The sequence below is a fragment of the Urocampus carinirostris genome, chromosome 10, assembly GCF_059441175.1.
Source record: "Urocampus carinirostris isolate Australia breed hairy pipefish chromosome 10, RoL_Ucar_1.0, whole genome shotgun sequence".
Lineage (NCBI taxonomy): Eukaryota > Metazoa > Chordata > Actinopteri > Syngnathiformes > Syngnathidae > Urocampus > Urocampus carinirostris.
Genome location: NC_142358.1, coordinates 14985829 through 15012286, shown reverse-complemented (window position 1 = coordinate 15012286; position 26458 = coordinate 14985829). Strand labels below are relative to the sequence as shown.

General features: G+C 37.5%; 1 protein-coding gene across 4 annotated transcripts in view; it reads left to right on the top strand.

Annotated features, from left to right (window-relative positions):
* grik4 (glutamate receptor, ionotropic, kainate 4) overlaps positions 1 to 26458 on the top strand; it is a 546157-nt gene that overhangs the window by 401284 nt on the left and 118415 nt on the right. For all 4 annotated transcript variants that reach the window (XM_088346500.1, XM_088346499.1, XM_088346496.1 and 1 more), the window contains exons 9-10: positions 11973 to 12134; positions 24743 to 24895. In XM_088346500.1, coding sequence (XP_088202626.1) covers positions 11973 to 12134; positions 24743 to 24895 — 315 coding nt within the window. The remainder of the gene's footprint in view (positions 1 to 11972; positions 12135 to 24742; positions 24896 to 26458) is intronic.

The window sequence follows — 26458 nt, the reverse complement described above, 5'->3', positions numbered from 1 at the left end:
TGGATTTTAACACACCGGGACATAAACGCCACTTAACACTAATTACGTTGTTTGGAACTAAGTGCCACTAAAATATCGCAACCCTTGAATTCCTCTGTTGATTTGCAAAGCACCAGTGTGGATGTATTTCAGTTTTTCTTTAATTAACATGCTTTTATGTCTGTTCATGTTAATAAAAATGGTAATAAAGCTTAATATTGACTGCAAAGTTTGTTTAGGTTAATCAGCCGAATTGAACTTTTGTTCTGTTTAATTCAAAAGTTCATGGCACCAATATGAATCTCCCGGCAGAGATGACAAAAATACTTGCTTCTATGTTTTCCATCTAAATTGCTATCTGATGTTATTTCCGATACTCATCAAATTGTGGGGGCAAAACTTTTCTGTTCTTTTAATTGCGGATGAATCCTATCAGTGTCACTCCAGTAAACAGATTGTGAAAAGATGCATGCTGAAAAAAGTTGGCAACAACCTGCTGAGCTGATGAAAATGCAGAAGCAACTACGCATGCAAACAAATGTCAGGGAAAAGTAGACCTGTCACCATCAATTTATCAACATCCTGCAAGGCAAACATCACAAGATTAAATGTGAATTTGATTTAATCAAGACGCATATAAAAAGAAAAAAAATCACTTAAGCCTCTTTGTCATCACCACTAACAGTATCCTTTTAGCGACAGTGGGTGATTTGAAACCAGACTCGCTGTGGCCTTTTGGCAATTTAATCAAAACGCTGGGAATCTGTCAGGAAACACATCCTTGTACTTTGGAGAGGGCATTGGGTCTGAAAGCTGAAAATCCCTTTTGCACAATACAGTCTTTGACTGAGAAAAGGATTGTTTTAGCTGTTTGTTTACATGACAATGTCTCAAAGGATCAGCTGCTAAACTGGGAGCATTTGAAAACAATTACTCATGTTTACTTCTCGAACTATTGTATAGGAAAAAAGACGGTGATTTGTTTTCAGTCCGGGTAACATACAGTGTTCGTTGGACTTTACTACATTTTGAACTAAGAAAGTTAGATAATGACTGAAAAATAATAATAATTAACAGATATATGTGATAATTGTATCCGTAAATAGTCCAATTACTTTTATTTTTTTCCCCTGTTGTCATTTTATTGAAAAATAAGTACTTTTCTCCTAAGAGGAAAAAAGTGTTCTACCCAAAGCTAAATCAGTCAATTTAGCTTATTTCATTTTATTTCAAGTAACAAGATACCAAATTATGGTCCATATCTTAAAACAAGAAAAAAACTATACTTAAAATGAGCTATGTTTTTGCTAATAATATGCTAGTTGATTCCTTGTAATTTGGGTTGGTCAAACTGAACAATACTGATCATTACATTCCCAATAGATATTTTTTAATATATTATAACCTGGTATGACGAAGGTATAATCAGTCTGATTTCTTGAAAGACTTCATAAATTAGAGGATATTTACTGGTAATGAACTGAAATTTTAAGCAGTTGTATGATATTTAGATTAATACAAACTTGGGGTCAAATATTTAACTAGTACTCATTTCATATATTTTCGATGTAGGATTATTGACAAGTTGTAAGTTTCACAAACATATTAAATATAAGTGTGAACAGCAGATAATAGATCAATTCTGAGGTTCCTGTGTGCCATTTGAACTGATTGACTGATTGAGAAGACTGTTGGCTCATTTCAGCTCTAGTTTGTGTGTGTTTGTGTATTCTAAGGACAGTTTTGACTGACTTTCTATGTGGGATTATCTCATATTCCTGCCCATCCAAACTGCCCTCGAGAAAGCCCTCTACCCCTCGTTGCTTTTGTAAGACTTCGTATTTATACCAGCCTCATTTTGTATAGACTCTGCTTTCTGTTATTATTTACCTTTTTCCTTCCTCTTTGGAGCACCTTGTGTTGAAGCCCAATTCCCCATCCCCTAATAAACCTCTCATGTGTCTGTGCTTGGATCCTATCTCGCTAATCATAACACAACTGATGGCTAACTTTTAATTATTGGTGAGGCTTACCCAAGCACAGACACACAAATTGGGTGACAAAATATTATTGGGGGGGAAGTAACTAAAAAAAAACTCACTCAAAGAGAAATGGAGAAAAACTCCAGATAAGGTTCAAGAATTTCAGGATCAATCGAAAATACCGGCGTTGAAAAACATGCAAAGGTCGAACATCGAAGTGGCAAGCAACATTCTTACAGCTTCTTCCGTTGGCAGAGTATTTAGACACCCATCTCCTGATTAGAACCTGGTGCAAGTAGTGGCCAATTCAAGCGGGGTTCTCCAGTCATTCTGCCTCTGTAGGACGGACAACTTCTACATCCTAACACTAGTGTTGCCAAATAAATACCGTTGTTGGCGTTGCTAGCACAGTGAGTCTGCAGCATTTTGTTCTTTCATACGTGAGAATAAGTGACAGTTTTGTGAAGCAACAACTGCTACAAAAACAGTACTGTTTACAATTCACCGCACATCCCACAGTTTCTGACCGAGAAGAAGTTCAACGGCCTTGTGGTATACATGCTCGGAGAGTTCTTCCTCTGCTGGCCATGATGTGAATCGCTTCCCAGAAGAGACTGCTTCAAATTCCTAACATATGTCAGTATGTGAAATATTCATGTGGTTTAAGACTCAAACGGTCTAAATATTAATCTGGGCAGAAGGTCCCCTAGCTCACAAATAGGCTGTTACTGTTCTAGGCCAAAGCAGACGCCATGAATAATGGTGAATAATAGAATAAAACTAGCCATTTGTTTCCAACAGCCCTGCAGGAGGTTCGGCCAGATTTGTTTTGATGTATGCGACTATTATAAGCTTTGAAGCCAAGTTAATGTATTAACAACAGCATGCTGCGCAGTGATAAATGCTAAGATCCAGTCGTGTGTGATCTTGCGACCAAGACTCCGGCCGTAAGGTAGAGCACCCTGCGGTTTCTGATCTCATGTCCAGCTACAGGAGATTCATTCTATCATTTAGGCAATTTTTCACAACAAATCTTCGTGACATTTGCTGAAGCTCCCTTTTCGCTACCTCACTTCCTCCCACACTGTGGTCTAAGAGAAAATCATAATGAAAGGCCTGCAGGAGTCTTCAGAGGCTGGATTTACACTGTAATTTTTGCAATGATTTATTCTTTCTTGCAGAGAAAATTTGCATATTGGAAAATACATTACATTCCATAGCGAGGCCATGGAAATTTGAGCTCACCTGACCTAACTTCACCTTTTTGTCAGAGGGCAGAAATATCATTAATTAGTATCTTATCTTCTTTGACATCAGTATCCAATTTAGAGAAATATCACAGAAGTCTGCCTGCTTGGTTTGCACTGCAACAGCTCCATTTAAGAAATATTGCTCTTATATTTTCAAAATGGTCAGTACTTAACGCCACTCAAGGCGTTTTTATCAGAATGTATAGAAATGGCGGAAAATGCCATTGATTAACATTGTGGTGATAGATAGATAAGATGACTTCATCTTATGTGAAAGGTGTCCTTTATCGAGATTGACTGTTCAGAGGTATTAGTCGATCGTGGAAGGGGAGTTCACGCGACAATTAGACCTGTTTTAGTGTATGGGACTATATGCCTTTGATTAAAAAAAATCTATACAACTAATGGGGAGACTTCATGCTGAAGTGCTTAAATTGGGAGTTTGCTAAAAGACGATAATGAGCCATTAACTGATTAATGCTTTATTGTGATGTGTTTAGGGTTGCCAAGTAGAAGTTCGTAAGCATAAGTAGACAAGTTTTACTATGGATGATATAAATCAGGGAATGTTTTTTTTTTCTTTATCTTTTTTTCCTAGACGTTTTATTTTAACAATTAGGAAAAAGGTGAAAACATAAAACTGCCAATCTGAACTCACAAAGGTGGCCTGAGTCGAAAGTACTTGGAGGTAAAAGCTAAAAAAACGTTTTCTAGGTATAGATGTTCCTTAGTTTCTTAACTCCATCCATCCATCCATTATCCGCACCACTTATCCTCAGGAGGGTCACGCGGGTGCTGGAGCCCATTCCAGCTATCTTCAGGCAGTGGGCAGGGAACACCCTGAACTGGTTGCCAGCCAGTCGCTGGGCGCACAGGGACAGACAACTCGTTCGCTCATTCACACCTAGGGACAATTTGGACCGGCCAATTAACCTGACATGCATGTGTTTTGGAATGTGGGAGGAAACCGGAGTGCCCGGAGGAAACCCACGCAAGCACAGGGAGAACATGCAAACTCCACACAGGAGGTTCGATCTCATGACCTCAGAACTGTGCCGCACATGTGCTAACCACAGCACCTCCATGCTGCCCTAGTTTCTCAACTCTTACGAAATAAACGGATAACTGAAAAAACTACATTTAAACTTAAGAAAACTGGTAACTGAGCCCTGCACTGTTAAAAAAAAATACCTCTATACAATGTTGGTTAATGTATTCTTCCGGACTACCCTGAACATTGCAGCATTGTTTTAAGAAAAAAAAAATGTTATAAACAACTGCCCATCATCATATTAATTTGGAAAAAGTAAATGTGTTTAAAAAGAGACCAAATAGAGAATAATAATTGTTCATAAAAAGACAAAAATTATTTTGTTTTGGACAAAATAACGTCCTTTAGCATCTTGGTTATTCGAACAAAAAGAAAAAGAGAAAGATAAGTAGGTCATAAAAAAATGGTTCATACAAAACAGGAAGTTAGATTTGTCTTCTATGATCAAATTTGCCTGTAAAACATGTTATTTGACTTCTATGGACGTTCTATGCACATTAATGACAATAAATGCTTTCAGGCAAAATAACCTCCTTTTTCCATCCTAAATGCATTTACCACATTACAAAAATCATCTTCCCAGCAGCACATCACCCCCGTTCTCCAACAGCTACACTGGCTTCCTGTTCAGCATCGCATCAGCTACAAACTGATCCTATATACATATATGGCCATTCACAACCTGGCTCCTCCTTACCTGTCCGACCTTCTCCAGGTGCACGTCCCCACTCGCTCCCTCAGATCCTCGTCCTCCCTCCGACTGTCAGTGCCCCCTGCCCACCTGAGCACAATGGGAGCCAGAGCCTTCAGTAGCGCTGCTCCCAAGCTTTGGAACAATTTACCTCCGGACCTCCAAAACTGCACACCTCTCTCCACTTTTAAGTCCCATCTAAAAACACACCTGTTCAGGACTGCCTACAACACATAGCTTCTCCATTTCCTGTTTTTATGATTTTATGTCTTGTTTTTATTTATTATTTCGCTTACAACTTTTTAAATTGTATTTTTTCATTGTCTGTACAGTGTCCTTGGGTGGCCTGAAAGGCGCTTTTAAATAAAATGCATTATTATTATTATTATTATTATTATCTAATAGCCCGACATCAGAATATTTGGATGTAATTTAAAAAAATTAGAGGCCCAGCAGCTGCTGCATATTCTGAGACCATTCTATAAGCATTACCTTGTAAGTATTGCTTCTCTTGCCTAATAATTTTTCTCATATATTTTTTTCTTGTATTGCATGTGTATCCTGGTGTGCCACATCGTATCTTGTGAAAGATGTACACTACATTGTTATTAATCAAGACAAAGACTTTTCTATAGTATTTGTTTATATTCTAAAAGGCTTACATAACTAGCATGTGTGCTATATAGCAGTCGGTTTTCTGTAATTCTGTTTCCAATTTACTGTCATTACTGTAAAACAGAATACAGTCGAAGCAGTAGTACTTTGCATCCTAACCCATTTTTTATTTTTGTCATTTTTATCATCATCCTTCCGATCTCTTCTTTCTTCAACTCAGTCGCTTTACTTCCACATCCTCTCACATTTACTGACCCTTATAACTAGGGTTTGCGAGACCTTTCAGTCTCCCGCCCCCCTTTATTTGCCTTGCTGTCTCTCAGGGAGTAGAGATAGAGAGGAGATGATCCCCAGTCCCCTCGCTCCTTCCACTTTATTCGCCTCTTACGACACGCAGCGGACCACGGTGGGAGAATTCTCACACCTCCCAGAGGAAGAGGGCCCGTAACCACAGGACATATGGAGAGGATGGCTTAGGAGCGAATGTTGAAGATGATCTACAAAGCAGAAGTAAATGGAAGAGGACCAAGAGGAAGGCCGCGATTTACGTGGATGGATGGTGTTATGAGTGCACTGCAGGTTAGAGGTCTGAATATAGTGGAAGCTAGAACTCTTGTTGGTGATAGGAATGAGTGGAGAGGTGTTGTACAAGGATAGTGGGATGTTTAGACTTGTTCTATGGGGCCAGGGCACCCGTATTATGCGGCAGGGGTAAAGCAGTGAAAGCTGTCGGGCCCTGCTGTTGAACAGAGGAGTGTGTTGTGTCACCCTGACCCGAGTGACATGGCTGCTTTTTTGCGTCCTGTATCATCTGGAGGGACGAAAGCATGACCAACTTCGGTGCCAAAGGTGCTTAACTTGTTTGGGTGTTTCCCAAAAATTTGTGTGTGTATTTTTTACTACTTTTTCCCTTTTTAATTTTCTTTGTTATATATGTGTTTGTCTTGCTGTCTGTCACCCCTCTCGAGGGCTGAGACCAGGGTGGATAGACGTTATTTTCGTCAATAGTTTTTATAAATCTAAGAAACTTTCATTTTAAACATAACCAGCTGTGCAGAGCCAAATGATTCTTCAAGGGTATATATCGTCATGACAGCTGAGGCAAGACCTTTATCACATCTTATCCCCTCAGCGACAACTGCAGAGCAGCAGGATCATCTGAGGGTTCAGTATCTCCATTAAGTATCCCTCAGCGGGTCTTTGGAGGAATAGGCAGTCAGAAACATCAGTTTTCCAAATCCCAACTGTTCTCTCTATTCCTAAAGAGATGAGGCCTAGGCCAAATTGATGGAAGCTGGATTGATCCCTCACATTATTCCTTTTACATTTTCGGTCATAAAAATGGATTTCAAAGACTAGGAAAAATCTCCATGTGTGGAGTGGAAGATGTCCCTGTCATGGGAGTCTATTGTCAACTCGTCCCTCATGGGAACTCATTATCCTGCAGTTAAACCAACAGGTTCACACATTCGGGAATTAGTATTTGATGAGTGAATATCAATTTAGCACAGTCAATTAGTACTTTAGGGGGCCCCTGCCATGCAAAATATTCAAAGTGGTATTCAGGGGATAGTAAGACTGTGTTTTTGCTTGAGGAGTGACAAAATTGAATGGTGACTTCTCTTTTTATCCCATATTTTAATCATGTTTTTAGTAAGCTGGGCTGAGTTCTGCATGGATAAAAAATGAGCAAAGTCCTAACGACAGCTAAAAACATTAGAGCCCCAGGATATGACAATAACCTGTTCTGAAGTGCGGTTTTAGGGTGAAATCGCCGTATGGAACGGTAGAGATACCTATGGTAATTAGTGAATGTGTTTTGGATCCCCTGGGACCCCAGATAAAAATATTGAAATGAAAAGACAGTTTATAGTAGGTAGTACTTCAATGTATATATTTATAATTGAAAATTAAAAAAAAGAAATATGCATATAAAGCGAACATACAATTGTATTTACTTTTGCTGTGACGTGAGTTGGTACTGTAGTGTTAGATGGTGGATGCAGAGGAGGAAGGAGATTGCAGACTAAAATAATAACAGATTTCAAAACTTTCATTTGAAAGGATTGTTATACCTTTAGAAAACTTCACTGTTTCCTTATTCCTAATGAGGAGGCAGTGAAGTCGTAACTTGAAAAGAAAAACAGTGCAGAAAGCGTTACATTTTGTAAGCACTAATGCATAGGAAAACCAGACTTATATTTTGATGTTTTTTTATGATTTGTTCTGTTTTTGTTTTTTTTGGGTGGGGGGTGTCTGCGAGAGGATCTCTTCTTCTGAGGTAGACGTGACAGTAAATAAAAGGATCGTCAATTTGTCACAGCCATATTCCTTTGTGATCAATTTGTATGTCTTCTTTGTGTTTCTTTATTATTTCAAGCTTCCTTTACATTGATTTTGTCTTCTTGCTTCTCCCTTTACCATCACTCTAAGTCTCAGCACCCATAGGTAAACAAATTACAGTTTGGTATGACAGATTTTGAACTGAACATAGAGAGAGAATTTGAGTTCTTTGGAAGGGTGTGCAGCCAAAATCATTGCAGTGACGCTTACCAATCGCTTACCCAGCATTTTAGCTGTGTCCTACAGACTTGGCAGAGAGCAGCCAGTAATTTTCTGGGATGTTTTGATGTCTCTCTCTTCTCCTGTCTGCTGCATTCCACCCAGCAAACCACTCAGTGACTCGGTATGCTTGTAATGCTCTCGACTGTGGTTCTGCAGTAAGACCACAGCAGCCTCCGTTTTAGATTTTTGTTTTTGTTTTTTTTAGATCTAAAAAAACTAACTGGAGAGAACTAACTGGTAGCTGCTGCTCCCAGTAGCCAACCACCACAGTTGCATCCACCCAGTTGTTGTGACACATACAGTTAATATAAATGGTGCACCCAATTTCTGAAACTTTGATTCTTGTTTTGTCTTTTCGCTTTGCCTCTGGCTCAACTTTTCACTTTATCTTTTTGTCCTCATCATTGTCCCTCGCTGCCTATTTCACTTGGTTCATTTTCCCTCTCCCGTCACTGATAAGCATCTGTCCTAAGCTGAATAATTCCCAGTTCTCGCTCGGCCCGATTACTATGCAATGGCGGCTACTCGCTCAAGTAGTTGAATGTAGATTGCGTTTGTCTCTACTGAAATGTGCAAACTAACATAACCCTTCCGGGTTTCTCGTTTTAGGCATCGCCCGAAGATATTTAGCCTGCCTTGTGATTGCATGTGTTCATCAATGATAGAGATAGGCGTTCACCTGCCGTGTCACTGCCGTGATCGAGCATAAATGGCAGGCAGCTTTCAGGGGCAAACATAATTATGGGTTTATTTGCATGGTTTTCCCTCTAATGGATGATCAAGGTACACTTAGTCTGTAATTACATGGCAGGTTCTAAAAAAGCTCAATAGGACCCTGTAGGGAGAGATAAAGGAGGCAGAGAAAATTTTGATTTTAGCTTACAATACTGCGGTGGATCTCAATCAGAGGGGCGTAAGTAAAAAGTGAAATTTCTTTACAAATAAAGGATATTAAAAATCACACCAAAAATTTATTTGAACTGTTATTTGCATTGTCTCTAAATTTACAAAAAAACTGACGTTTGACCCGACACCAAAAGGTGTATGTTTGTTTTTGAAAGCAAACAAAGAATACCCCATGCCGACTGCCAAATAAAAATAAAACAGATCTGAACACTTCCACTTTTGAAGATTATCATGACCTAAAATATCTCCTTGCTCTAATCGCCTCATTATTTTCAATTATGGTCCCGATCGTCGATTCTTTAAACCCATGCAAAGTAGCAGAGGTCGTGAGCCGTGTGCCTTCTTTGGATTTCTTGATAAACACTAGCTTCATTTCCGTGGTTATCATGTTTTCATGTTTTTGGGACCCACAGTGAATATAGTACAAAAATACAGTATTCTATTGCCAGCTCGCAGTATTTCCGGAGCACACACATTTGCGGGAGATACAGTAGTTCTTCAATTGCATATCCCTGGTTTCATGTTGCTCAGATGCAAAGCAATAGCAGACCAGCATTTTATATGACTATGACCAATAAAACACAGGCATCCTAAAAGTGTAATTCTGCATTAGCAAAAATGCCACAATGTCTGAGGTTTTTGGACACACAAAATAAGTTTTTGTTGATGATGTATGGTGGAGAAAATGCTATAAAGAGGGGCCGGAAAACCATGTTATTCCACACTGCAGAGTGAACACCTTGTAAGGCTAGGTCACCATATCCCTAAGATCTACTGTATACCCCAAAAAGTGTGTGTGTGTGTGTTTTAATGTAATGTAATTTAATTTTGGATGAGGACCAAATTGCACACCTTCAAACATTTTGGCATTTGCTTTTGTGTTTAGACGCAGTGGTTGCGCAGAAAGTCATTAAGTAAAAGGTTTAAACTCTGCAGTAACCGTTCCAAGCGCTGGCCTCGTGCCTCATAGGCGATAAAGTAATTGTTTCCTGCTAACAGACCAACAATAGCTCGGCAATTTGGAGCAGTTGATGACATTGGTCCTCTGTTCAGCCGACCGCATCTATTTATTTTCCCAAGCAAGCGTGCTATGCATCCGTCCGTGCTTATCTTCACAATCCTCACTGGCTGACTGTCAACCTGTCAAATGCCAGATGGCACACAGGACCTGCCAGGGCTGCCACCTGAAGGTTGGGTGGGTCGGAGTATGCCTTCTGACACCTCCGTTAGGCTTTAAGAAATGTTCATCCCCGCCACTCCTTTTCCTCCACTACCCATTCTCCTTTCACATTCTTATTTCTATATATCCCCTGCCGGCACTTCGTCCAGCAAGACTCCAATAACAATATACTTTTATTTCCCTTTTGCTTCCTGACAGGTTATTTCCTCTGTTTTATCATTGTTTTTATTAGTGTGGCGTCCTCGTTTTGTTTTCTTCATTCTACCTTTGGTCATATCATTCAATGAAAATGTGTGGTTCATAAGACAATACACATGTTTGTAAACATACAGTATGACCTAAAACATGTGGTTTTCAATGTAGGTATTAAATGTTGGTTCTCTGCTGACTGTGACTGAACTAAATTAGGTGCATTTTAGTTTATTGGTGGGGTGCGTAGTTTGAGGTGTCCTTAAAAAGTCAAAAGTAGAATATTTTCTCAATTAACATCAAACAGAGTTTGCTTTATTTTCTCACCGTGCCTATTTGCTCCTATCTTCTTACTTTTATCAGGAGTGGGTTAAGGCGAGTAGAGAGTGATTTCATGCGTGTCCTTGCAGTTTTCTTTTAGTGTAGCATGAAAATGGTGAAAGTAAGCATAGGACTGTTTCAAATACTGTCAAAAACCAACCGAAACCCCAAAAAGATAAGGAAAAAGAGCATCTAAGAAATGCACATCCTTGCATGCGCCATCAAGCACCTTGAGACTGAAATGATGACAGGCTGTAAAATGGCATTGGTGAGTAGACAATTTAAAAAATCTGGAAAGCACCTTTTAAATACTCAATTACTCACCAACCTTTATTCATTGGACTTAAGCCGAGGGAATAAAAACAATCCGTAATTGGAATGCAAATGTGGCATTTTCCTCCAATTTCTTTAAAATGCATTGCAAAAAGTCTTGAAAAATTGTAAATAAAAAAAGAGAAAAAGTAAAATAATAGTCCTTTGAATGATAAGGATTTTTTTCCCAAAATTATCACATTTTATTTTTATTTTTTTCAGAAGTATTCATTTAATTATATATATATATATATATATATATATATATATATATATATATATATATATATATATATGTGTGTGTGTGTGTGTGTGTGTGTGTGTGTGTGTGTGTGTGTGTGTGTGTGTGTGTGTGTGTGTGTGTGTGTATGTATATAATCTTAATTTTAAAAAAAAATAACTAGTAATATTCAAAAGAAACAATATTTAGAATGAATTCTGCCAATTCTGTTGGAATTAAATGGGAATTTTTTTATTCTTGCCACAAAAGAGTTGTACATACTTGTATTTGCCTCGATCAAAAGTACCAATACTTAGAATTGCCCATCACTGCGAATAAATGAATAAATCCAAGAATACTTATTCTTTAAATAAAGTGACTCGGTAATTGTACATTTTGATTGCATTATAGCAATGTTATTTTCACATTTCTCAATTGGTTAATGAATAGAATCAAAATTAATGCCAATTGATCGTTACTCGTCATTTGAGGGAAAAAACATCTGTATTACAGTGACAAAGTGGCAAAACTGTAAGCCTGGTGGTCCCGAATTAGTTCTTAAAATGTAAACAATTTGTTGTAATGTTTTTAAATTTTTAATGTCCTTGAAGCACTCAAAATGTACACATAAAAACAAAAAGTTCTACAGTCGCGATTACTACTCGACTAAATCTGTACGCAGCATTTATGATGTCATCTTTTATCCTGCAGGAGTTCTCCATGCTGCGATTGGAGGACGTGGCAGACCAGCGAGTCAACATTTTGGGTTTTTCCGTTTTCAACCAAACCCATCCCTTCTTTGAGGATTTTGCACTAAGCCTCAACCGATCCTGGCAAGAGAACTGTGAACACGCTCCCTTCGTGGGCACCCCGGTTAGTCAGTACACATGCACTGGCACAAGCGTCCATGTTTAATGTATTCCGTCAAAAAGGCCAAACAGACCTTTGGAGCCTCACCCCATCTGCATCTATATCAACAACAAAAGGAAATTATACAAGAATGACATTTATCTTCTTAACACCGTAATTGCAGCAGACGTCTGAGCCTGTTGTTTTTTTGGCTGCGCTTCATTTAATCTACTGTAGTGTCTTTAGCCACTTCAGAGAAATTGGGATCCCAGTTCATGTTTGTAGATTTACTATCTGGAGCAGAGAACTCATATTGTATTTAAATAAAAGGCGGTTTTTGCATCCCTTAATACAAAAGTAGATCATGTTTAGTAAATAGGGTGTCTGGTTTTGCAAAAAATACACAATCAAAGTGGCTGACATCAACTTTATACCAAGAGGTTGGGTAATGACAAAAACAAAATCTATATTTAACCCTGTTTTTGTCCAAATTGGGTCTAGTAGTTAAAAAGACACAAGGCCTTCTGCCAACACCAAACCAAGACATAATTTTAGCGCTGCAACAACAAATTGATTCAAATCAATTAGTACGGGCCTCGGCAACTAATGTCATCATCGATTTGTTGTGTTCAACAATTTATTTGCCACTAAACATGTACATCGATGCAAATAAGTGCATTACATTTCATAGTGAAGTTAAAGGTTGTAGTACCACTTTGGTCAGAGAGAGGACATCTTGACACCCCTTTCATAGAATTAGCTTAATTTCCTTTTTTCAATCATTTTGTATGAACATAATTTTGTATTACATAATGACAAACAAAGTTGGCATGAAACAGTCAAACACTACCAAGTTAACCATTTTCAAGCAGACACATTGTGCTGCAGAAAAAACAGAAAACAAATTATTATTAATAAACAGAGCGAAAATAAAAATAACAATTATGATGTGTTTAACTCAACACACAATGCATATTATAAACCATTATATATATCATTTGCACATTGGGAATGTTTATCATATTTAAAGATTAATCAAAAACAAAAACATTTGTTTTCGAAACATTTTTTTGTGGAAAATGTTTTTCCTACACATAAAATGAGATGTATTGCTCTTTCTTTGTTTTTGTTTTGTAGAAGAAGTCCAAATGTAATATGATCTTTTAATAAGGTATTAGGAAAACATTATCTTAAATATTTGCAGCGTATAGCATACATTTGTATGCATTTGGTTAATTGTTGTTATTTGACAAACGCATAGTTTTTATTGTTTTATACTATAGAATATTATACTGTTTGGTGCACTATTTTTCTATCCATTCAAAATAGCAATATTTGAATGAAGAAAAGGGAATAAACAACGTGTTGCATAAAAATCAAATAAGTCCAAAATTATAATATACCGATTCATAGATTAAAAGAATAATCTTTAATCGCAGCTCTACATCATTTGAAACAAGGTAAAGACTGTAAAACAACTGAATGAATGCATACATTCAAGTCAAGTGATTTCAAAAAAGGGTAAATCATCATAACTAAACTCAAATATATGAATAATCACAAGGTGCATTACCTACACTGAAACAAGTGAATGATGATATAAATGACCAAAATAATAAAATGGCTATAGCTGAAAACTCCTACAGCCGTGACTTTATGTACAGTGATCATTTCAATACTACTACAACAAACAAGTTAGAAAAAATTATGTGCAAACATATGGGCCTTTATGGACAGCCTGAAAACACCTTATAATTAATTTAGCTAGTTGGCTGAGAAAACAACAATGCAGAGAAAGAAAGACAGTCCTTTTTTTGGACCTTGATTAATCAAAAACAAAACAAAAGAGAAACCATACACTTAAACTTGATTTTTGCACATGAGAAAGAAGCATTTCTTTACTACACGCTCTCATATGTTTATAGTTTTCATATCTTGAATGAATGAATACATGAATGAATGAATGAATGAATGAATGAATGAATGAATGAATGAATGAATGAATGAATGAATGAATGAATGAATGAATGAATGAGTGATCTTGTATGTCTTCCATTTTCTAGTAGATGTTCCCACAGTTAATTATATTTACACTATGCATTTAACCTTTTGCAGATACAGGTTTCCCAGCCGAGTGCAGGTCTAAAATTTTGTCTCAGGTGTCTTTCGACAGCTCTTTGGTCTTGGCCATAGTGGAATTTGGAGTGTGACCGCCTGAGGTGGAGGACAGTTGTCTTTTGTACCGAAAATGAGTTTTTAAAAAGTGCCTTAATACAGCTGGAGCCTTGTCAGAATAAGTTATACGTTTTTGACAGCTTGCTTGTTTGTAGGTGACCAAATACGTATTTTCCACTCAAATTAATTCTTTAAACATCAAATAGTGTGATCTTCTGGTTTTTTTCCCATTCTGTCTCTTATGGTTGACCCATGTTGACGATTGCAGGCCTCTCTAATTCTTCCAAGTAGGATCACTTCCACAATTGGTGGTTGACTACATACTTATCTGCCCCTATGTATTTGGGAGGCACAGCTTTTTGCTTGTATTACAAAACACCTGTCCCCCTTCGTGACATTTGTTACAATTTAGCTTGCAAAATGGTAAACAGAGCTAAGTTATTCTGCTTAAAATGACTATGTTTACCAGAAACGGCATGACAGATCTATGTAACTAAAATAAATCGATCTGAAGCATTAAGTCGCGAGAGAACCCTGCCTATTGCAATGGAAACTTTTTCGGAGTTTTGCTAGTGTTTAGACTAAATACAGGTTCCATCAAAATCTGAAATCATGATAAATGCAAATATCTAAAAGTAAACTTTAAAGAAGAAAGGAATTAATCAGATTTAATATATAATACAGCGCTCTAATAAGGCAAACAAAATAATTTCTTGCGTTCTGTTTGTCCTGTCAGGAAGTTTTTCTGAAGCCAATGGAGCCGTCGATTAATGAGCAAGGGTGTAATTGAGCTGGATGAATGTTGATGAAGGCCTAACAATCTGCCCTCCTCTGTTGCACGCAAGCCTGCTGCTGAAAGAGGCCAATAAGCATTAGAACACAGCGTGATAAAAAGCTGTACAGTTGCTCTCACAGCAGGTTGCTTGAATACTTCTCAGCTCGCGGCATTCAGCCTTTATGACTAATTAGCTTCAAGTTTAAAGAAGAAAAGGCTGATGGCGTTTTTTTAACCAGATTGAGTCATCTGCCCAATTGAAGAAGTGATCTGCTGGCTTTGACGCTAATGGGATCTGACTTTACAAGTGGTCCTGCAGGGCTCTTGTGGTTTATACAAAACCCGAATGTGGTTGTTTTCCTAACTTGTGGTGTCCAAAGCTAAATGTCCAGGCTATTTGTGGCATGATAGCTAAATGTGCAATTATTAAAACTAAAATATTAGCTAAATTTTTGATTGAGTCATGTCAAGTCAAGTGATGTGTATTTGTATAGCCCTTAGTCACAAGAAGTTTCAAAGGCCTCTACAGACTACAGACTATTATTACACCGCCCCCTGATCTTTACATGAGGGCAAGGGAAAACTCCAAAAAAAAAATGAAGAAACTTTGAGAAAGGAGCACACATGTGGTAATCCTGATTCCAGGATGACCAGGCTGCATATGGCACTCTTGGGCTTCAATACTATAATAATCTCACTGTAATTCGGCAGAGCGTCTACGTACTCTGCCGCTATGCCGCAAGTGACACTTGCTGAGTGAAGTCACATTAATTCGTATAGCCCTTAATCAAAAAAATGTCTCAAAGGAAAAACTCAAAACCTCAGCACGAGGAAAATTAGACTATTAATGAGAGTATTAATTGGGGTCGAGTATTGCGTAAGTTTTATAACGCTGCCTATTAGTTAATTTTCGAACAGTTGCGGTTGTTAAACGGGTATTAAATCGAAATGCTAGAAATGTGGGTGCATGTTTTACAAAGGCGAATCCAGGCGCAGACACACAGCTGAGTGACCATTTATTTTGTTTTTCGTTTTTGTTTTTTGGGAGGGGGGTGTAATAGGAATTAACAAAAACAGATATCCACATGGGTGGAGGGATGGGAGTCGGGGGGGTTGGGGCTGTGGGTGAAACAATAAACCAAAAACCCAGTGTGGGCTAAACTCACCTGGTAGGGTGCTGGATGCCTTGAGTTGGCTGAGGACAGGCATTAAAAGGTCAGGTAACAATAGCAGGCAGTAACATGAACATGAGAACCAACAGCCATGGGGATCTTCCAGTACGTCTGCCAGTTGGAAGTTGTGCTGAATTCTAACATCAGGGACGTTCGGACTGATACAATAACCACATTTTTGGTAGTCATGTTTATACAAATGCTAAAAGTACAGACAAGTCCCTTCTCTCTGCAATAAATGGTTTATATGTTTTAAAGAATCCCAATACAATCTTTCCTTCTCAAAACTAAATGTATTTAATGGCAGTTTATAGATTATATATTTTATAAAAGAGCCATACCCCCCTAGTGGGAGGTGGCTAGAGTCAAGAACACATTCCTGACTCTCTGGGAGATTGATACAGAGAAGGGGAATCACAGCCTCATTGCTCAACCCAACTGATGTTTTGGGAATCATTAGGTGACCAAACCCCTCAATTCCAACCCCTAATGCCGAACGCTAAGCAGGGAGGCAATGAGTACCAATGTTGTAAGTCTTAGGTATGACTCGACCAAGGCTTGAACCGGCAACCTCCCAGTCTCGAAACGGGCGCCCTACCCCCAAGGCCACCGAGCAGTTTAACATTACCTTGATTACAGGTTCCTCATTGTTAAATGGCCACAACAAGGTACTGGTATCGTCTGTCATAGCAAGTTTTGTTACAAAGGTTGGTGTCAGCACCTACACCGATAAATAGTGTCAGTACTCACAATTGCCTGTAAAAAAATACAATATGTGCTTAAGAAAATGAATACATTACTTTCCTTCACACTTTTTGAAAGAACACAAAAAGATTAACTGTAACAATGTAAACTTTGAATAGGCTAGCATAAAAGATTATTCGACAGAAGTAATAGCACAATATTGTGTTCCACAATTGAACTGGTGTTCACACAGAAATCTAATGGAGTTTAGTAAAGCTTACTCCAAGATTAATTACTACTACCTCATTAGACACTGCTAATGTTGAATTTCGCTAACACCAGCAACGATTTATTGGCATCTTTGATCGTTGTATATGGGACAAGAACTGGTGTCGTAATAACGCCGACTTTTGGTGCCCAAACTTGGTAAAGGTATCGCAATTTTAGAAACAAAAATGCTTGCCTTACTTTCAGAAATCTTCTTTTCACGTCTTTTTTAGCAAGTTACAACAGTTGAAAGGCATTTTAATTCATTTCGCGCAAGAGGATTTTCTGTAAGAAACATAAATCCTAGATTAAACCGATGCCACCAGGCACCACTCTGCTTTCATTGCTGTCAAATGTCAAAATGGATCTAATCTATAAAAGGCACACGGCAATGGCTGAGTGTTATATTTCAGAAGTGATGCAGAATTGAATATTTGTGACGAACAAACCTTTCCTCAAATACGGCGTAATTGTCAGTAGAGTTAGTAGAAGAGAAGACATTCTGGCCCTTAAAACAGTGTTTCTTAACCTTTTTTAAACCAAGGCCCCCTTCTTTTTGTTAAAAGTATTTTGAGACGTACTGTCCGTCAAAAATATTTGAAAATAAGCACCATATATCTTGTTTTTAAAAGGAAAAATGTACAAGTTGGCTAAATTGACAGGATTATGTTTTCTTATAATTTCTTTTCAGCATAGCCCAAAAGGTTATAGCGGTTATTGATTCTGGTGAAAAGAATTGTCATTTTGATTTTACTGGAGTATGACATTGGCCTATTTTTCAAAATTTAGGCTTATTTATATTAAGCATAATATTTAAAATGAGAAGTACTGGATCTGCCAGTGGAACCATTTTTTTATGACAACCTAACCTTCTTCATTTTTTTTAAATCAAATAAAAAAGATCATGGAAAAAATGTTTTTATTTTATGCATTTATTCTTTGTAGTGCAAATTTTAACATATTTGTCAAACAAAAGTATAAAAAGTTGTCCAATGTATTTCCCTGTACTACTGATAAGTTTATAAACAGGACATTCAATATGAGGAGAGAAGACGTTAATGGATTTTGAACTTTCAAGGGGAACAGAAGAGAACCCAAACCTTTTGATAAGAAATCCGAACATATTAAACATATAACATATTAACATCTTAAAACTTCAACATTTTTAGAGACACCTCAAACCACCTTTAAATAAATTACTGAACATGTACTCCGTGAGCAGATAATTAAAATATAAAGAGGAAAGAAATATTAATGACATGGATAGTTTGTTATGATGTCCAAAAAATGAATCCTAACGAGTGATTGGAGACATAATGCAAGATGATGGGACTTAGCTATTTCTTTATTTACACAAGGAAATAAAATCGAGGCATAACGTCCTCCAATCCTGAAAATATTAAACTGGACCCTCCCCCGCATAGGCAGCATATGATAGAGCCATCTGACTCTAGTTAAGTCAAGTCATGTTTGTTTGTATATCCCTTAATTACAAAAAGTGTCGACTACTATTGCACCATTACCCAATCTGAAGCCTACTTGAGGCCAAGGTAAAATTCAAAAACCTCAGCATGAGGAAAATAAAGAAACCTTGAGAAGGAGCTGCACATTAGGTAATCCCTCTCCAATGATGGACAGGCTGCAATTGATGTTGCAAGGGCATCAACAGGCAATACACAGACATCATCAAAATGGAATGGAGGTAATAAGAATGTCCAGTTGACAGCTTCCTGTTCCAAAATCCTGACGGCTGCAAGAGGTTCTAGATGATGCCGTACCACAGGTCCAAGTGCAGGTACGATGGTTCAAGATGCATTCACCGTGCAACAAACAGGCTCATTGTTCTCCCTCAAGGACAAGATGACAAGAGTATATGGTCAACAACACTCATAAGCTATTGAATATAAGTGTGTTTTAACCCTGAATTCAAACAATTCCACTGAGGTTTCAGATCAAATCTCAGAAGGAAGAGCATTCTAAAGGGGCTCAAAAGGAGAACGCTCTCGAACCTTCAGTTTCTTCCAGTCTCTTGGAATCATTAATAGACCAGCCTTTTCCAGGCAAAGGCTCCGAGCAGGAACATAGGGGAAATTGAATAAGAAAAATATGAAGGGGGAAGTCAATAATATCTTTGTGTAATAAGCCTGACTTGTTCCCACGTTCCCTAACTTCTTAAAGCATGATTTGAACGAACAGAAACATTAGATTTCATCCACTGAGTGTGTTGAATCAGTATAATTTTCACAACAGTTACAGGAACTGGACCATGGCATGTTTTTTTTTTCTAAATATAAAATTGGACACCCTTGTCGAAAAACACTGCCATAGATAAGAGTATTGACTTTAATGGAAACTGCTGTGGATCTTTCCGCTGCCATAACAACACGACTGCATTCGTCTCCATTCAGTCAATGTCTCCATTCGTCAAACCTATAGAAGACTCAGGCCATGCTTCTTAGAAATCCGCAGTTGCCACTTCACTTCTAATGTGCCATTAACCAATTAGGGAGTTATAAAGCACGCAGCTCTTCTCCCTTCTCAATAGCAGCATCATTATCGTGCGCATCATCAGCCAGGGGGTTATTTGTGTGGGTCAGCGTGTGGAGCAGAAGTTGCCAAGATGAGGCATGGAAGGAAGTTAAATGGATGTTATGCATGTTTTGAAGGAAGAAAGGCTCTGATCTGAAAGTGACATCCAAGCGCATCACAGTAGGCTGTTTTTTTTAGAGAAGAGCATTGCGGAATAGACAATCTTGAAAGAGAAGAGTGGCTTTTTTTCAATGCATGCTGGGATTTAGCAACATATTTCATGAATGCTTATTGGAGCAGACTCAGCATACAGAAGGCAAAATGAGGGTTTGAGAAGAACATAATGGGACATGAAAAGTGCCAAAAGTTAAAGGAAAAAATAATAGTATATGAGTAAAAAAATGAATGAACAGGTAACTACATATAATTCATAAATTAAATAGAGAATAAATGTATATAAAAGGAAACCCATCCATCCATACATCCATCCATTATCTGCACCACTTATCCTCAGTAGGGTCGCGGGGGTGCTGGAGCCTATCCCAGCCATCCTCGGGCAGTGGGCAGGGGACACCCTGAACTGGTTGCCAGTCAGTCGCAGGGCACACAGGGACAGACAATTCCCTCGCTCATTCACACCTAGGGACAATTTGGACCGGCCAGTTAACCAGACAGGCATGTTTTTGGAATGTGGGAAACCCACGCAAGCACAGGGAGAACATGCAAACTCCACACAGGAGGTTTGATCTCATGACCACAGAACTGTGCCGCACACGCGCTAATCACTGTGCCGCTGTGCTGCCCTAAAAGGAAACCAAAATTAATAATTAAAAAAATCATTTCTAAAATAAGTAATAAGTGTAAAAACTGCCTAAATATGTACAAATGTTTCAAAAATCAAACATGAATACACATTTTAAAAGAACATAGATAAGTAAAATTCATAAATTAAATAAAAATAAGTTCATATGAACAGAAACTAATATGTGAATATTTACATAGATTTTCAATTAAATACAGATGAATGCATATGAATGGGAATAAAATATAGTGAAAATAACAAACAAATGGATGTAAACATAAAAAAAACCATACCAATATAAATCAGGAATTAAACAGAAATAAATATGTTTAAGGAAAAGTAACAATTCTCATCTCATTAGCTGCACCGCTTATCCTCAGTAGGGTCGCAGGAGTGCTGGAGCCCATCCCAGCAATCATCGGGCAGTGGGCAGGGGACACCCTGAACTGGTTGCCAGCCAATCGCAGGGCACACGGGGACAGACAACTCACTCGCTCATTCGCACCTAGGGACAATTTGGACCAGCCAAGCCACCTGAAATGCATGTTTTGGAAATATGGGAGGAAACCGGAGTGCCCGGAGGAAACCCACGCAAGCACGGGGAGAACATACAAACTCCGCACATGAAGTCTGGAGCTGGATTTGAACCCACGCAGGAGGTTCCCACGACATGAACTGTGCCGCACACGCGCTAACCACTGCGCCGCCGTGCTGCCGAAAAGTAACAATTAATGAATGAATTTAATTGTTTAATTACTTGTACAAAAGGAATCTGAATTAAAACAATAGTATGGATGATTACAAACACATAAACAGATAAATAAATAAATACAAAATTAAAAATAAATGTGCCAATATAATTCAGAAACATTGATAAATATCTAAAAATGAAATGAAAAATAACAATAGAGTTCACACCCACTTATGAATAAATTAATTTGGAACAAAAAAAATATAGAAATATACAGTAATTCATAATAAAGACATATAATTGGGAAAAAAAAAAGAATAACATGAATGAATAATTACATAAACATTTAAAAAAAATAAGGAAATCGAATAAATAATAAATAAATAAATAGGTAAAAACCAAAAAAGTAATAATAAATAAATAGATGGATAAATAGATAAAAAAGAAAAATAAGGTCAAACATACCAAAAACGTATCCAACTAAATGCATGTAAATGGGAATACCTTCAATAATTAGACAAACGTGAAAAAATAAATGTGTTTTTTTATGTGTTTCAATACAATTTGGACTTTAAATACTAATACATGCATACAAATGGAAATAAAATAACAGTAATTAAATTAAAACAAATGTAAAAATGTAGCTAATTAAACCAAATACAGATGTATGTATACAGAAACAAAACTATTAAGAATTAAAAACATAAATAATAAGATACGACAATGTAAAAATCAACAAATTTTTAAATATTATTTGGAAATTCAACACAAATACATACATAAAAATGGAACCAAAAGCAATGCTATATAAATACACACATTAATAAAAAATAACAAAGGACAGTCCCAGTGTGTAAATAACAGTACTTTTCATACTGACAGCATCTGCAGGATGTTTTTTTGGTATATGTTTTTCTTATGTTTATATATATATTATTTGATCTGATTACATTTTTTAATCTATTTCATTTTTTATTTATACATATCTTTACAGTACCATTTTTGCTATCCGTGTTTTGTATTTATTTTTACTGCCCCATTTTGCTAAACGGCGTATGTTTGCTAATTGTGGCCAAAAGTTGTTGACCAAGCACGAGACATCAGAGAATTATCTTTTGTCATGGCATTTTTTTGCATGCTTTTCAAGTGAAAAATAAAATTATTGTTCTTTTTCGCTGCAATGCAACATTGTTCTAAAAAGAACTTAAATCTAGTTATGTAGTGATAATGTACGTGGCTCCATGTGAGGTGCAAAGCACACCCCGCTCACATCAATTTATGGCAACAGCCTGTAATCAACACCTCGCTTTTCATTCTACATTTGCATTTTCAAATTTTAACAAAAGTGTTTACAAGGGCGGGAACCTTGTGGGGGGGTTCATAATGACTTGAAATGGATGTAAATCAACCATTTAATTACAATAAGTTAATTTATGAACACAGCTGTTGTCTTCCCTTGAACATAATTGCCTGCACTGGGCTCCATATTTCATTTGAAATACTAGACTGAACCACTTTTAACAAACTTTGAGTGTAAACCAGAAGGCTTGAGGTCAGTTTGAGAATGAACATTTTGGGTTGAATGAGCAGTCTAATGTTATATGTCTCAGATTGTTAACAACAAGAATCCACTTTCTCCCAGAAAATTTTTTTCCGACCGGTCTGAAATAGAAGAAGAAAAAACAGCCAACAAAACCTGAAAATGACAATATATTATGATACAGTTTTATTAATGAATAATAACCCCCCCCCCCATTTTTTATATTCTATTCAGATTATCAGTAATAGGGGATTTTAAGATAAAATTTGTATGTTTTATAAAAACATGACTGTGAGATATTTACACAGTAAGATAACCAGTGTTAATTCATCGATCCATCCATCCATCATCTGCACCGCTTGTCCTCAGTAGGGTCGCGGGGGTGCTGGTGCCCATCCCAGCTATCTTTGGGCAGTGGACTGGGGACACCCTGAACTGGTTGCCAGCCAGTCGCTGGGCACACAGAGACATACAACTCACTCGCTCATTCACACCTAGGGACAATTTGGACCGGCCAATTAACCTGACATGCATGTTTTTGGAATGTGGGAGGAAACCGGAGTGCCCGGAGGACACCTATGCAAACACAGGGAGAAAGTGCAAACCCCGCACAGGAAGGCCTGTAGCTGGATTTGATCCCATGACCTCAGAACTGTGCCGCGGACGCGCTAAACACTCAGTCGCCGTGCTGCGTCTTAATTTTACACAAAAAAAAGACCATATGTTTATTAAGGTACCGTCAAAAGTTTACTCTTCGTTGTTATTTTCATTTTTGTATTTTTTTTTTTTGGGGGGGCTGTTTGTTTTCAAAATGTTTGGTTTGTTTGTTACAAACATTTTCGAAAATGCATGTTTATATTTGAGTTCATGCATTTTTGTTTCGAATCAGTATTTTTTTGTTTTTATATTGTTGATGTTCTTGTTACCACTAGGCAGCCGGTCCAAACTGTCTCCCGTTCTGGAAGATCAACTTCCGCATTACGAACACGCTCCGATCCCGTAAGCGGCTTGCTTCCCTAGTCCAGCGAGCACCGGATCACTGGCGTTTGTTTTTCCTATATATCTCAATAAACTTGTGAGTTAACTTCACGCATCTGGGTCCTCCTGTTCTGGTTCCGACAAAAACAAAGACAAAAAAACTACTTGAATGTTTTATTCTGACTCAACACAAAACTAATCCGTATTCTACTATAGAGGAACATTAAAATATATGCAAATGAAAAATTTACTTTAAAAAGGTTAATATTTAGAGGATTTATAATTGCAAATGCCCTGTGACTGGCTGGCAACCAGTTCAGGGTGCTCACTGCCCGAAGATTGCTAGGATGACCTCCAGCACCCACGTGACCCTACTGAGGATAAGTGGTGCAGATAATGGATGGATAGATGAAAGGATGGATAATTCAAAATATGATGTAATTTTGATGAATCACCTAAAATTTTGATTATTTTGCTAATTGATTATTTGACCTCTGAATGCACAAAATAGTGGCCACTCTTGTTTGTGTTCTTGACCCTATCGAATGGAGATAAATATTTAATCATGGTCTGATAAGTTTACACTTTAGTTGACACTCAAAAAACTAAAGAAGACGCTAATAGATTTTGAAGGTCCAAGGAAAGCAGGAGAGAGAACAAACAAGAAATTCCAACCTGTTCCTCCTGAACCCTTTATTTTTTTTTTAATGGCTCACGTTACTAAAGCAGATCTGCCCTGAAGACTGTGGAGGGCAAAGAACATCAACGTGATTGGCCAATAGCGACAATGATTTAGTTTTCAAAACAATGAACTACAGTTCACAATATTAGCCAATATGACATACTGGCACACTGTGAAATATCCTTTGTAGGTGTATAATATTGCAAACAGAATAAAGTTATCATGGTCTCCTCCCAGAGGATTGCTCACCCAACGGCATGTTCCTCTCCGAATTTTGGTCTTTGCATTCATAATAAATGCATCTTCCTCTTTCTTACTCGTCCTCTCGCTTGCGCAGCTCTCCTCGGCTCTTCTCTTTGATGCGGTTTTTGCGGTGGTGGCAGCGGTCCAGGAACTGAACCGGAGCCAAAATGTAGGCGCCACTCAGCTCTCCTGCAAGTCCTCCAAAATCTGGGAGCACGGCACAAGCCTGATGAATTACCTTAGGATGGTAAGTTGGCCCCAGCTGTACGGCATGAAAAAATAAGATAATAATAATTCAACGAGCCTTTATGGAAGTGTTTATTATTTTGGGAAAGGGAGTGATTCTTGTCTATATAAATCAGGGATTGTTCCTTAAGCTATACATCAATGTCCTTTTGAAGGTTATGTTACTCAAAGAGCTGAAATAAATAAACAGCTGTGACATGCGGTCAGGGGAGGCAGTTCTGGCTGTGCCTCACCTGTCATCATGGGAGTCTAAAATTAATAAATATATTAAATTGTTCAATTTCGTCAGTGTTAAAGTTATTTCTCATTTATCTTCACAATTTTCTAATGTCATTTTTCAAAATCATCAAAAATGTAAGTTTCGCAATGCACATTTTCTCCCCTCCCTAATGATTTGCTCTACCACACTTGACAAACGTTGATAAAATATGAGAAAAGCAAAAAGGTTTGTTAACTCAGAGATGATAGATTAAGATTACAAAAAAATAAATATGCAAATAATAAGTCTAGAATGGCAGTCCTTAACCAGTGATGTGCAGTCAGGGTAGACACACCTTACCTGCCATCATAGAAATATAAAATAAAGAATATATTATAAGCTTATTTTTATTTAGTGTCAGTTATCACTCATATAGATTTTTCATGTTCAAAATATCCTAATTTTCACATAATATTATGAATAGTTTTAATACAATTAGTTGGTAATGTATTATTGGGCTGAGCAGATCCAGAATGAGGCATGTAATCATCTTGCCTCATGGAAAAAGTTGATATTGAGACCAAGGATTCTGATTTGGTGCACACTTTAAAGCCCCAGATAATAGAATTAGTGATAATGTTAGCATGCTAACAGAAGATCAAGCCATCCAATAAATAAATGAATTCTGCACTTGATTAAAAGCCGCACGCTCAAATTAAAGAACAAAAGTCAATGTTGTCTTTGTACAACCTGTCCCAGATTTTAATGGCTTAAAACGCTATAAAAATGAACAATTCCATTTTCATTTATTACTCACACCTCCGAGTTCTTTACGTCACGTGCTTTCAGATCATGTGACCATTAAAGTTGGCAATAACAAAGATGAGCACATATTTACTACTTTGCCTATAGAAAACACGAATGAACCCTTTATTCTAGACCAGTGTTTTTCAACCTTTTTTGAGCCAGGGCACGTTTTTTACATTGGAAACATTTTGCGCCACACCGCTAACCAAAAATGTTATAAAATGACACTGAACAGTATGTTTAATTACAATATAATTTATAATACCCCCAGTTTTTACAGCACAGACACTTGACAATGACATAATATTTGCAGAAAATGATTTATAACTGTTTTATAAAATTTTAAATTTAAAAAGTAACATTGGATAATTTCTCACGGCACACTAGTGTGTCGTGGCACAGTGGTTGAAAACCAATGTTCTAGACACCAGCGGCAGGGAGACCAATCTGCGGACAATAGAGCCAGATTGCATCAGAGAGATGTGTTTTTATGTTGTTGTCATCAGTGGTTCCGACAGTAATGGGTAGAATTGAATTTTGCTTGTTATCATTTCTTTA